The sequence below is a fragment of the Anneissia japonica genome, unplaced genomic scaffold, assembly GCF_011630105.1.
Source record: "Anneissia japonica isolate Jap-2015-1 unplaced genomic scaffold, ASM1163010v1 scaffold1208_len1460985_cov181, whole genome shotgun sequence".
Lineage (NCBI taxonomy): Eukaryota > Metazoa > Echinodermata > Crinoidea > Comatulida > Comatulidae > Anneissia > Anneissia japonica.
In genome coordinates, this window is record NW_022688484.1 from 132,833 (window position 1) to 147,510 (window position 14,678).

General features: G+C 35.3%; 1 protein-coding gene across 1 annotated transcript; it reads right to left on the minus strand.

Annotated features, from left to right (window-relative positions):
• Nucleotides 1-3,440: 3,440 nt before the first annotated feature.
• Nucleotides 3,441-14,526, minus strand: LOC117121825 (abscission/NoCut checkpoint regulator-like). Its single transcript, XM_033267194.1, has 10 exons — nucleotides 14,335-14,526; nucleotides 9,953-10,143; nucleotides 9,230-9,402; nucleotides 7,850-7,947; nucleotides 7,618-7,744; nucleotides 6,688-6,939; nucleotides 5,903-5,985; nucleotides 4,798-4,902; nucleotides 3,982-4,091; nucleotides 3,441-3,664 (listed from the first exon to the last, which is right to left on the minus strand). Exons 1-10 carry the CDS (start codon nucleotides 14,380-14,382, stop codon nucleotides 3,592-3,594), a joined length of 1,260 nt encoding a protein of 419 aa, XP_033123085.1. The 5' UTR covers nucleotides 14,383-14,526; the 3' UTR covers nucleotides 3,441-3,591.
• Nucleotides 14,527-14,678: the final 152 nt, after the last annotated feature.

Below are 14,678 nucleotides of genomic sequence, written 5' to 3' on the forward strand. Positions count from 1 at the left end.
TACAAATTTGGTTTTTAAACTGACCCGCTAATCCTAACCACGGATACAGGATTTTAAAATAGTGGGGTCTGAGAGCATATCCACTTGAATGCCCAGAAATAGATGCTGTATCTAGCCGCTACCCATCCCCCTCAAATGCCCCTCAAATGCAGCCATATTAAGATTTAAAGTTAGCGGACATACACTTTCTTTGGAAATATTGCACCTGAATATCCGAAAATAGCAGCTGCCAAGCCTGTAGAGCCTCACTCCACCCCCATCCTGCTGTGCATCGAATAGGCCTATTCATACCCTGCTCAGCCCCACCATGGACAAATTAGGTCTACTGCGAAAATGATAAACTGTTCACAGTTTATTTTCAGTGCCATAACAAGATGAATTGAGTTGCTAATTATTTCTCCATGAATAAAGTACAAGGAACACGAATACATTATAATGAATAACATGCCTGGTTTTGATCTGATTACACTCATATGTGTTTACACAACGTGCAAGGTATTATGAAATATAAACAATATATTACCATAGAGAAAATATAATTTTCTCTATGATATTTACAGTATGCAATGCATTATGAAATAGGCCTACAAATATTAATACCGTAGATTTTCGAATAACATACTGCTGATGATACAATTTTAATTACACTTTCAGGTACTTGCCAAATGTGGCCTGAAGCAATAATACATTATTCATAACGCCCTTGAGTTGTACTATCACTTGAATTGTTATTACGGTTTTTTAATTAAGCTCTGAAATATTTGCTTTGCTCGGCGTTATACAGATTACACTTTCATATGAGTCAATTCTTGGTTTTATTATGGCAGACACACCATGTAGCTATTACCTCCATGGAGAAATCTAGGCCTACCGAGAAAGGCGCAATATTGGTCATTTTAGGGTCTGACACTGATATCTCTTGTGTTAAGACATAGCCATTTTTTTTATTTTTTAAAAGAAAACCAAGCTATGTTTATGCTAATGATGCTATTATTGATAGTTGGATTTTATTATGTACTGTATAGTACTCTAGGCTTTATATTAGCAGTATAGAATTATATGCAAATATGCTTTATAATTGGAATATATCAACTGTATATAAATATATAAATAACTGTCTGTGGCTACAATAACTGATATAGCAGCTATATTTGATAGTTGATTCAAATTCAAAAGGGCCAGCCAGCCGGCCGACCCACCCTCACTAATTTTATTCAAATTTAAAAGTGGAATAAAAAGACAATTATATTCAAAATTAAGTCTGAGAGTGCCATTTCCGACGAACTAGAGGTGCAATAATCATAAAATTTTTTACCTCATCCAAAACCATGGTGGGGCTGAGGTGATCTCCCGGGTGGTCTACACACCATCTGTAAAAGTCCTTCCCTGGGCCCCCTCTATTTCGAATTTCAGGATCCGCCACTCTATTTTGAAAATGTAGTGTGGAAGTAATTTTTTATTGTATTCCTTAAAATTAATTAGATACAGCTTATAAAAGGCTACCAGAGCTTCCGGGGGCTTTGCCCCTGGACCCCCACTGCGCTGGCCCTAGGCGGCCCCCTGGCCCCCAGCCAATACTTGGGCATAAGACTTCCTTATTTTGCAATTCGTCCTCCCTTCCGCCCCCCCCCCCCTCACAACGGATCGACGCCCTTGCTATAAAGAACATTAGAACCCAAGTATTCAAACTGTGGGCCGCAATCGAATGTAGGGTCGCCAATATTTTGAAGGCCGTCAACAAATTTAATGTAGTTTTTTAATAGATGACAGGGTGTGATAAAACGTGATACTCTTTCCTTCTGCTTTGTATATTTAAGAGCGTGAAGTTTGTTCGTAATTTCACCCATTCAATATCAACAAGAACAAAGTCAGTATATACAGGAGACCTACTGCGTAATCACACATATTATAGACCCAGATAAGATATATTTAAAAGGGCATACTCGCTTTGCAGAGTGTCTATTGTTCTGCCAATTCTAGACATATGCATAGGAATTATTGACAAAAAAAAAATTTTTTAAATCAATTTTTAATATATGTTGTGCATACATAGGGGCATATTATATTATTTATGAAGCTGTGTGTTTTAAAGTGTAATGTAATGTATATTACTAGCTGCTATATTACTATGACAATACGCTTTCCGAAAATTTAAAATGTTTACGATTAGCAAGCATGTGAATGCATGTTAATCAGTCTAAAACGATATTTAAAGATTTTTAGCTAACTGCTAATTTTTGTTTTGTATGTTACTAGGCCTACACATACACACTGTCACTTACAACCAAGGGTGGCACCAGTTTTTGCCCGACGAAGGGCTGATGCCCCGACGAGGAGTGAGATTTACCCGATGAAAACAAAGTGGGCATGGTCGGGATTATATTAAAAGGTTTCGAAATTGTTCCGGGGGGGGGGGCGAAGGAAATGTCGACAATTTAGGAGTTTCAAAGGCTTATTTAATCGATTTTAGAGTACTAATATGTAGAAAATACATAATTTTTTTTTCTCCCCACGAATTGTGCTTTTTATCCCCTGGCCCCCGCCCCCACCTGCTTACAAACCATAATATGCATGTAAAATTTGGTCGTAAAATGTGATAACAATGTACCACTACAATCCATTGTAAATATTTATTTAAATTCATTTTTACGATGAAAATGTTTAAACTCGTGCTGTACAAAGCTTGAAAATTGATATATGATAATGTTTTCTTTCCACAGCTATTTAGATGTAGAACATCCTCGTCACTCCGTCCTTCTTGGTAACTTTTTAGCAGATAAAAACGTGTGTAAAGATACTTGAGTGTATATAAATACAGTAGATAAGAATTATACATAGATAATCCACATATTGTCGATGGAGAATAAAAAGTTGTCAGCCTTTTGAAGCTAAACTTCCTTTTAATCTCTATAAAAAGGAAAAAGCAATGTACTCTTCATATTTTCTTAATTCTGAGTGTAACTATAACAAATGATTTGTTGCTATATATTGCCAGATTTATGTCCCTATGTGTTGTTACCATGTAAATAATAGTGTAACTAATACATCGCACTTGTATAATCGATGGCTTAACCTTATACACACAATTTATACTTTGAAAAAACAATGCATTAAAACAAGATTTGTTGTTGTGGCGACCCCTAGTCCAGGGGTAATGCCTTTCAATCTCCCTATTTTAAAACCTTGATCATTAAAATATATAAATATCTAAAAATAGTAAATATAACAATTATAAATATTTTGACTTTGTATATTTTTTTTTCTCTATAATCACATTTATTTTTATAAATTGAACACCATCTTATAAAAAAGTGAATCAATTTCAACATTATATAGTTGTTTGGGCGAGAATTTTTTTTATACCTTGTTTAGCGAACACCCCGCTTGCCAATAATGATGACATCAATTTCGATTTTCCGCCCCCCCCCCCCCACACCTCTGACAATATTTTTTTTAAAAAGTTTGCGAAAAAAAATATAAAGAAAAGACTCGCCCAGTGAGTAGAAGCTTTAGAATTATGAAAAATAATCATTTGGTTTTAGCACTGAACAAGGAAAGAAGCACTGCTTTAAATTGCCTGAATATTCTCCATCACTTGTCCCTGTTTTTTGGTTTCTTGTATTGCTCAATCTCGTGAGTTTCTCCAAATTCATCATGGCCTTCCCTGAAAATACACATCAATAGAATGTAGCAAAATAAATGCTTAAACAGGATGCTATACAGTTTTTCAAAAATTCCATTTCTTTTAAATAATTTATATACTATATTGTTTCCTTGTTTATTTAACAAGCTATGTTTTTTCCCCATAAAAATACCATGTGAGGGTCGCCATCCCAACAAAACAGGGTCAATTTCCATGGTTTGGTAACAAATGCTGGTTTTGGCATGGCCTGCCATATTTGGTTTCTAACTTTCACTGTGTATTTTTGTTGAAGCTGGAAATTTAGATTTCAACTGAAACTGTGTCCACACTAAACTTACTTAAAGCATCTCTTGCAGTACAAGTCACCTTCGCATCCGAGACAGCGAAGTGCCGCATCCTCATTACATATGCAACACCATGGTAACTCATCCGGATCAACTACATAACCCTAAAACTCAAAAATATGAAAACTGTATTGATATCATGTCCAACCATGTTGAGAATTTAGGCTCCGGAGGAAAAAACTTGTTTGATACGTTGTACAACCGATTTTTATAAAGCTCTGTCCACACTATAAAAACACTGTTGTATGCCCATATATAGTCATAGTGTGCCTATATATGGTCATGATGTGATGTCATCATGACCATATTCAGGCATGTCGCATGTTTTTATCAAATAAAATTTAATAGTCTGGACAGTGTGTTTGACAAAAAAGTTGGCAACGGTTATAAAGATACAGATTTTTAAAATTTAAAAACTGGGAGAAAAAAGTGGTTTGACCCATTACCCCACCCCCACCCCACCAACAGTTTTAAATAAATGGATACCTTGGTAAGCTCTTTTTCTTTCATTGATTGTTTAGGCCTGACTCAATATGCCTTCAGTAAATGATACAGATTTTTTAAAAATTAAACAACTGGGAGAAAAAGGTTGTTTCTCCCCTTTACCACCGCCGCCCACTCCCACCACCCCCCAACCAGTTTTGAATAAATGAATACCTTGGTAGGCTCTTTTTCTTAGACTGACTGTTCAGCCTGATTTAATATCTTCAGTTCCTGATACAGATTTTTTAAAATTAAAAAAGTTGTAGAAAAAAGGTGATTTTTCCCCTTCTCTTCCCCCCACCCAAGCAGTTTTTAATATATGGATACCTTGGTAGGCGGCTCTTTTTCTTTGATTGATTGTTCAGCCTGATTTAATATGTCTTCATTTCCTGATGCTTTCACCTTCTCATTCAGCCTCTGTTCCTCAGCAAGCTAAAATAATAATATAGAATGTAAGTGCAATGAACATGCATAATTACAATTTTGTTTTCCTTTTTCTTGTTTAGGCTAGTCAGATAACATTGCTATAAGAGCTCCTGTGAGTGGTGAGTTAGCAAACCCTCAACTTTGTATCAAATTGCTGGCAAACGGAGTGGTATCAATGGTTGTATTGCTTCTTGTTTGTATTTGGTTATTATAGGATATTTCATGGTGTGATTTTTTTTTTTTTTTTTGCATGTTTTTGGTGGTTTTTTATTCCCAATTATGAACATCATTTTTCACTTTCCTGGTAACTCAAGTTCAACCCAGACTGTGACTCACTCTGACCCGAAACGAGTTTTACTGATTATCCAAATCCAAATCATATATAAACAGACTCTGGATGCTGTGAAAGCAGATTCTGGACAATGGAAAATATAAAAAACAACATACTATAATGCATCAACATTAATATTGTAGAAGTGTGTGGCATGATGCTTTGTCTCATTGCTTGTGTCCTTGGGCAAGACACTTCATATGCATTTGCACAATTCACAAGGAGTATAATGATTTATCCAAAGTATTTTTAACAAATTTAACAAAAAAATCATTTTACGACATTTTATTAATAAGGTTTTAAATTTTAGCTATATGTAAACATTTTTTACAGGAAACTTCTCCACACTGTGGGGAGTATTCCTAGCCATGCTTGAAATTTAAGAGACTAAATACATTCAATGTCACATCACCATACCAGGTTGATAATAAATTATGATGATGATCATTAAATCATTTATATGTGGAGAATGATGAAGATGATATTGCGAATATGATTATGTGGTAATGATGATGGAGATAATGGTGATAAATTATGATAATAATGTTGATGGTAATAAGGATATGATGAGGAGAACAGACTGCTAAGATAAAAATGATGATGACAGTGGTGATGATAATGAAAAAGATGGTGTTTGCATTTATTATCATTTAATATCAGCTATGCTTTATTTACTTGCTGCAGGAGCTGCTTGGTTGCCAACTCTTCGTCTTCATCACTGCTTGTATCATGAAAAACACCTTTACTTTTAAAATCCACTGAAATAAAGTAAAAACAAAAATTGGTTAACAAAGGAAGAATATTCTTGGTAATATATGAAGTCAAATCGACAGTGGCGGATTCAAGGGGGGTCCAGCCGGCTCGGGCCCCCTAAATTGTTCAAAAAAATAATATATTCAAATTTTAAGTCCGAGAGTGCAATTTCCGACCATCTAGAGGTACCATAGTCACTTTTCTTACTTCGGCCCCGACCATGGTGAGGTAGTACAGATCCTCTATCTATGAAGTACCTCCCCAGGCCCCCTCTATATTGAATTCCTGGATTCGCCACTGTACTGTGTTGTATTGAATTATCATGTACATTTAAAATAGGATCACAATTTATAACTGAATTCCTAGATCCACCACTGATTGAGGTAGCACTCTGTGATAAACTTTAAGTAAAATTATTCACAAGTGTCCAATGGCAATGCATGTCAGCTTTATCAGGTGAGTTATTCACTAAAATGGGAATTAAACCAGGAACCAAGAAATCTCCATGGTTCAGCGCACACTCAGTGACTACCACCAGTGTAGCAGACTGAGCTAAGCTGCTCTAATTAATCTAAAGTTTAAAGTAGTTTACATATAAAGTTTATTTATCCATTCATTTATTATTACTTTATTTTATTATTTTTATTTATTTTATTGTGAGTACAAAAATTAATGGAATGAAAAATGTGAAGAGGTCACAAACATACTTCGAGCTTTCTCTGGATCTAACCCTTGTATGCTTGCTAACTTTGCAGCTAAATTAGCATCTTCTTCTTCCTGTTGTTTTGCTCGTTTTAACTCCTCTTCGCTTTCCTTCAACAAACGCTTCACATCTTCCTGTAAGTCGTTATCGTTATCCGCTGCCTTCCCCGAACCTTCTTTCATCAAATTCTTCACATCATCTTGAAAGTCTTTACTATTATCAAACAAATTTCCCTCATTGTTGCTAGTTCTGGCACCTGAAGCATAAAAGTTCAATTAACAATTATCAAACTATGATTTCGTCTTGAGTATTCAAGAGTATTGGCACTTGGCTGGGGAGAGGGGTTGATGGGGGAGCAAAAATGAAGTGGTGCTCGATTATTAATTGTAATGTAATGTGGTTAGATTTATATAGCGCTTTATACTGAAGTTTCAAAGCGCTTGAGGTGTGGACTAGCTCGCACTGTAACCCCTAAGGGTCTCTTCGTGTGTGAGCTACCCAGTAAACCGGTACCAGCTATCTCTCGTCTGTCCACAACAGGGGTTGTATGTACACTGGAGAAACCCCTTCTCGTCTCGAAAGATGTACTGGGTTCTTTATAGTGCACACGGGCCATTGTGTACACTGGACCTACGGTTTATAGTCCTTATCCGAGAAGACTTGTTCCACCCCCATAATCATAGGCGAGTGTGTCGTTCGATCGAAGCAGCGCCGCTATTGTGGCTGTATTTTATGGTGCCCCTTCTTAACCGCTCGTCCATCCAACTCGTGAGGGGTAGTATCTGGAAAAACAAGGTACCCCCCCACCAACACCCCCCTAGGGAAAGGGTGGGGGGGTGTTGACATTTCTACATTTTCTACAAAATGTGGTAAATAAAATTTCCTTCACTTCTGACCTTTCGAGAATAAAATATAATTTATAAATCAGATCTACCTGGATTGGTCACAATGTTTCCATCTTTCTTTTCTGAACTGCCTTCTAACTCAACTTCTGCAGACATTTCATCCATCAAATCTTGGAACTGCTCTTCCATATTGCGTTTATCTGGAGGAAAATATGGCTGCACAAAAAAATGAAAACAATGAGGCACATTTCCTCTCATGCTGTAGAATTAGATGTATAAGGTGGTTCAATTAAAGAACAGGTAATCAACTCTTAACATTACCTTAGATGCTTGGCTAACACTTGGGTTGTCTGATGGTTTTGACAAGCCTCGAAGTACTCTCAACCTTTCTTCCATTTCCTCTGTACTTGGAATTTTTCCTATATAAAGGTGAATTAAATATGTTTAATATAATCTTAAAATGTATTCAGACATTTCAGAATGGTAAAAATTATTAACAATAATGTCTTTATACAACTTATGTGCGTGCTATCCAGTAGCTTCCATTAATATGGATAATATCTTGCATAACCCTTCTTTGGGTGCTACTCTGCAACTACCTTACGTGGATGCTATCCTGCAACACAATTGTGTTGATGCTATCTTGCAAACTCTTCCCAGCATCTCTCCTGTGGATGCTACACTGTTAACTCTCTCATATGAATTCTACCTGGCAACTCTCTTGTGGATGCTACCCTGTAACTCCCTCATATGGATGCTATCCTGCAACTCCCTTTTGTGGATGCTACCCTGTAACTCCCTCATATGAATGCTACCCTTCAACTGTCTTATGTGGATGCTACCCTGTAACTCTCTCATATGAAATCTATGGCAACTATTTTGAGGCCTGGATGCTACCCTGTAACTCCCTCATATGGATGCTACCCTGTAACTCCCTCATATGGATGCTATCCTGCAACTCCCTTGTGTGGATGCTACACTGTAACTCCTTCATATGAATGCTACCCTTCAACTGTCTCATGTGGATGCTACCCTGTAACTCTCTTATTTGAAATCTATGGCAACTATTTTGAGGCCTGGATGCTACCCTGTAACTCCCTCATATGGATGATATCCTGCAACCATTGTGTGGATGCTATCTTGCAACTCCCTTATATGGATGCTACCTGGCAACTCTCTTAATATGGATGCTACCCTGTAACTCTCTTATATGGATTTTACCCGGCAACTCTCTTGTGGATGCTACCCAATAACTCCCTTATATGGATGCTACCCTGAAAATCCCATATGTGGATGCTACCTTGCTACTCTCTTATGTGGATGCTACCTAGCAACAGTCTTATGTGGATGCTACCCTGTAACTCCATCATATGGATGCTACCCTGTAACTCCCTCATATGGATGCTACCCTGCAACTCTCTTGTGTGGATATTATGATGCTGTAACTCCCTTTATGTGGATGCTACCCTTCAACTCCCAAGTAGATGCTATTGTGTAAATCCCTCCTTGTGTGGACGCTATGTTGTAAACTTGCTTATGTTGATGCTACTTTGCACCTTTCCTTATACGGATGCTGTCTTGCAACTCTCATATGGACAAATTGCTACCATATAATATGGACACCAAGAACTCCCTTACGTTGAAGCATTCACTTCTTGAAACGCTGTTTTCTGTCTTGCAATTCCTTTATGTTGGTATTACCTTGCTGTTTTTTTCTGTCTTCTTTCAGCTTATTGAGTCTTTCAACAAGATTTCTATCCTTGGGTTGCAGCCCTCTATATTGATTACTGTTTGCATTTCCTTTGCTTAATGATGGCGGCAGAGGAGCGGGTTGGTTATCCGTTGATTCTTTAGCAGCAAGGGCTTCCATCCGGCTGTTTGAAAAATAATATATTATTCTTGGTATTTGTTAATCAAACAAATCATTATAGTCCATATAAATTCCATTATTACCAACGCCAAGGAGGTTATGTATTCACTGCCGTCTGTCTGATTCTGTCTGTGTATCTGTCCGTCTTTAAGATTACACAAAAACAAATGAATCCATCATCATAATCTTTAGTTGAAATTTCATTTTTTACCCTCAATCATAAAGGAAAATAATGGAATCACCACACGTATTCAGGCAGCACTCAAGAAACCAAAGTGCCTGAAAATGACGGGCGATTCCATTATTTTCTTTAAGGTCTGCAGCACCGAAGAAAATAAATGGCTGGATATGACTGGCGATTCTATACTTTCATTGAGGGTATGCTGCAGTTTCGCCCACAGCCTGCATATTGTTGGTACTGTATTCAGGCACAGGGCAGACTTATGCACTCTATGAATTGACTGCTCTAGTTAAATATAAATTTAGTTCATTTTCATTTTCTGAATTGTTCACAAAATCGATATTATCTAAAAATGGAAATGGCAATGGCCTACCGTTTGAAATTTTCTGGTGGTGAATATCTTGCATGGTTTGCATTATTTTGTTCATCTGGTTTTGGAGTAGTTGTTAAAATTTTGTAGCATGATCTACATACAGGCTGTGCTTTGGATCCATTAGCATGTAGCACTGCTTTATGTGGCAAGCATTTGGAGCAAAAGGAAAAGTGACACCTCTTACAAGAATGCTGTAGCAAAGGAAGTTGTAAAAAAAAGATAACAATTTTAATTTCATACTTATTGCAATTTAAAAAGTTGGAATTTACATCATAAAAATACACAAATAAAAAGCAGACATAAAATTATCAAAGAATCGTGAATTTTTCAACAATTTAAAAGTACAATAATTACCAGGATTTAAGTTAAAAAGACATACAAACAGTTCTACCATCAAAAATTCAATAATTATTACAAAAAATATGAATTAAAACAATAGTCAGTCAATAAGCTCAACAACTAAAAATGCAATCAAAATTACAATGATTCACATTGAAAAAAAGTTCAACAATAAAAAATGTGTGACTTTACTGTAGATATATTTGTGTTCAGTCAAATCACAATGTTGTTTGGTTTGAAATGGTTAGTTATTGAGGATTCGAGCTAGGAAATTGTAAGTCTAATGTTTAATAAAGATAATGAGGCTGAAGTTTAAGTTTAGGTTTGAAGCCAGACTTTTAGATGGATAAAATGAAAAATGTAAAAACAAATTTTCCAATACACAGAAGGGTATTTGAAGAAAAAGTATGAATGAATAGAGATTTTTGAATATTTAAAAACAAACTTGGAGAAAAAAAATGTATAACAATTCTTTTACATTCTATATTACAAAACCGACAAAAGATGCTTCTTCTTGAATAAGCCCACTTGGGCCTATAGGGTAGCTAGGCCTAGTAGTAGTATAGTAGTACTAGGGCTGTCTATCTAAATTACCGGCTATCTACCTTAACCTAGGCCTACCCCTATCTAGAGAGAGAGAGCTACCTAGGCAGATTAGGCTAGGCTCCTACTAGTATTACTAGTACTAGGCTAGGGCCTAGCCTAGTCAGAACGCTTTCTGGTCAAAACAGCAATAAGTCAAAACGGCAATGATCAAAACGGCAAAAAATAAAAACAGCAACACTTTTTGACCAGAACGGCAATGGACCAAAAGGCAATAAGTCAAAATGGCAAGACCAAAACGGCAATAGGCCTAAGTGAAAATGGCAATAACCCAAAACAGCAACCAATTATGAACATAAAAGTGTACACAATTAAATACGGTAAAAATGAGGCTAAATTGTCATAGCAATAACAATATCACCACAAATTTAATAATTTGGGGAACACAATATAAAAGTAAACATTTAAATAAGTAAAACTTTAAAAATACAGAAAAAATGAGGCTACACAATTTACGTCATAAAATTAAAAATACGAAAAAAATTTGCCAAGTATGAACATGAAAGTGTACAACGATTAAATAAAAATGAGGCTAAATTGTGATACAGGCAAAAAACGCAAAAGAACGACAACAACAACAACAATGACAACAACAACAACAACAATAAAAATAATAAAACACACAATTTTAATAATAAAAATATTGGGAGAAACACAATATAAAAGCAGGAAAAATTGAAATAAATAAAACTTTCAAATACAGAAAAATCAGTCTAAACAATTTACGTCATAAAAGTAAAAAACATGAAATAATAATAATAATAATAATAAATAAATACTTAAAACTTTAATTAAAATATAGACAAAATGAATTATTTAAATAATTTGCCATAAATGTGTGTAAGTTGGGAAAAAAAAAAAAAAAAACAGCGATTAAACATTAAAAGGGGGAAAAAAAGCCCACCATGGCAATATTCGATTTGCCTGTCAGGACAATTTCAAATTGATTCAGAAAATTAAGTGGCCAGGCTTGACATTGATTTTGCTCCTTTGCCGTTTTGGTCTATGCCTATTGCCGTTTTGGAACCTGTCATTGCCGTTTTGATTTATTGCCGTTTTGACCTGCTACGGTCAGAACTACAGTATCCCCATGGAGGTATAAAATCTTTATACCCTGTCTCTTATACACATCTAGATGTGTATAAGAGACAGTCAAATCAGCTCAGCAACACATCACGCAGGCAAACACCGCCCTCCCTGCTGCCGCCACGATTGTAAGTCATATTAGCCTATACTTCTATTCATTTTTGCTTCTTCTTTGCACATTCCAAACATGCTATATATTAATAGGACGTGGGAGATGATAAGACACTCATTTTACAATCATTCATCGGATAATCCCACCATTTTTTCCAAATCAATTAACTAATATTCAAAACAGATGTTCTGTGAATTATGATTATTTATAAGGAATGTTTATGAATCATGGAAAATCTAGCTATATTTTCCTTTTATTCATGTTATGACAAACTTAATCCCGTGATTTATAGGGCAGGTATTAAAATTAGCCAATCACATGTGGGGAAAGCAAAATCTCTTGTACCTTAATCACCCTTCCCTGCTATTGCAAAGCAAATTTTGTTGTGCTTCAACACTTACATTTCCTTCCCATGATGCAAATGCTGTTGCAAAGGGAAACAGTGTCAAAACGCTTGGAAGAAGTGTACAAATTTTAGCATTATTATTATTGGAGCACATGCTTGCCCAGTGTATTGAATGGCTTTTACATTGAGACCAAAGCTTCTGCATAGAGTTCAAAGAAGAGTGCTATACATGTACATGCATGCTAAAGACCTTAAACTTAGCGAGTTTGGAAATTAAAAATACATCCTTGTGTACGGCATTTTTTTTCTGTCTGGTTTTAACAACCTGTTGCTTGTGGTGCTTATGTGGCGCCCTCATTCAGGTCATGATTTTTTATTTGCCTTGACATTTTTTTATTTTCATAATTTCTCTTGTGCATTCTTTGCTTTTCTAACAGGTTGCAATTAGTTGTGATGTATTCAAAACATAACACTTACATCAAGCAATGAGGGAACTCAATTCTATACGATGCACACTCAACAACCAAACAATTTTTTTAAATTATGTTACTCTAAACATTTTGTTGAAAGTACTCGAACTGTATCATTTTAAAAACATTAAGAAAATTGTTTGTTTATTACATATTTCCGTATACGTGTATTTTCACAGTATATTTTTATTATATCATTGTGTATAAATATATTATTGGTCTCTTATACACATCTAGATGTGTATAAGAGACAGCTTCTTATCCCTGCTTAATAATTTGGGGAACACAATATAAAAGTAAACATTTAAATAATTAAAACTTACAGAAAAAATACAGAAAAAATGAGGCTACACAATTTACGTCATAAAATTAAAAATACGAAAAAAATTTGCAAAGTATGAACATGAAAGTGTACAACGATTAAATAAAAATGAGGCTAAATTGTGATACTGGCAAAAAACGCGAAAGAACGACAACAACAACGACAACAACAACAACAACAACAACAACAACAACAATAAAAATAATAAAACAGACAATTTTAATAATAAAAATATTGGGAGAAACACAATATAAAAGCAGGAAAAATTGAAATAAATAAAACTTTCAAATACAGAAAAATCAGTCTAAACAATTTATGTCATAAAAGTAAAAAACATGAAAATAATAATAATAATAATAATAATAATAATAATAATAATAAATAAATACATAAAACTTTAAAATATAGACAAAATGAATTATTTAAATAATTTGCCATAAATGTGTGTAAATTGGAAAAAAAAAAAAAAAAAACAGCGATTAAACATTAAAAGTGGGAAAAAAAGCCCACCATGGCAATATTCGATTTGCCTGTCAGGACAATTTCAAATTGATTCAGAAAATTAAGTGGCCAGGCTTGACATTGATTTTGCTCCTTTGCCGTTTTGGTCTATGCCTATTGCCGTTTTGGAACCTGTCATTGCCGTTTTGATTTATTGCCGTTTTGACCTGCTACGGTCAGAACTACAGTATCCCCATGGAGGTATAAAATCTTTATACCTCCATCCATGGTATCCCATACTGTGAAGTTTTCAATTGCACAGAGGATATATCTAAAAAATCAGATCAAATTTCGCTAGGAAAACAGGTGCGCGGAATCGTAATTGCTGCATAATTGAATGGTTGTATTATTAAGACTTGTTCAAAGGCTAATTTTCGGCAAAATCTGCGCGGAACCTTTATTTTCCGAAATGCACGGACGGATTTCTAAGCCAAATTCTTGCGCGGAGGATAATATGTTCCCAGCCAGAGCAGGCCTCACTATACAGCCTGGGAACTATCTAGGCCTAAGCCTACCTAAAAAGGCCTAGGCTAGGCCTAGCCTAGCTAGGCCAGGATACCCTAGCTAGGCCCTAGGGCTAGGCCTAGGCCTTGGTAATTTTACCTCTCTTCTAAAAACACCAAAATTCTCTGTGCAAGAGTAGCACGACATGTCTTCTTTTCGAATGAAAATTTATTAAATTATTACGGTTTCACAGGGCGCATATGATTGGTCACAATAAAAACCTAGGCCTAGGCCTACTTTATTTGTGATAAAAGCTCGACGATCCACACACCGTTCGATTTCTAGTATCTTTGATTTCACAACAAAAATATAACCTATGACCTAACAAGGTAACACATCACATTAATACATGATAACATAATAAAAATGAATATATAGCTTATATAAAAACTAATTATAAGTTTAAGGTAATTATAAAACTTAAAGCTTATGTACGTTTAAAC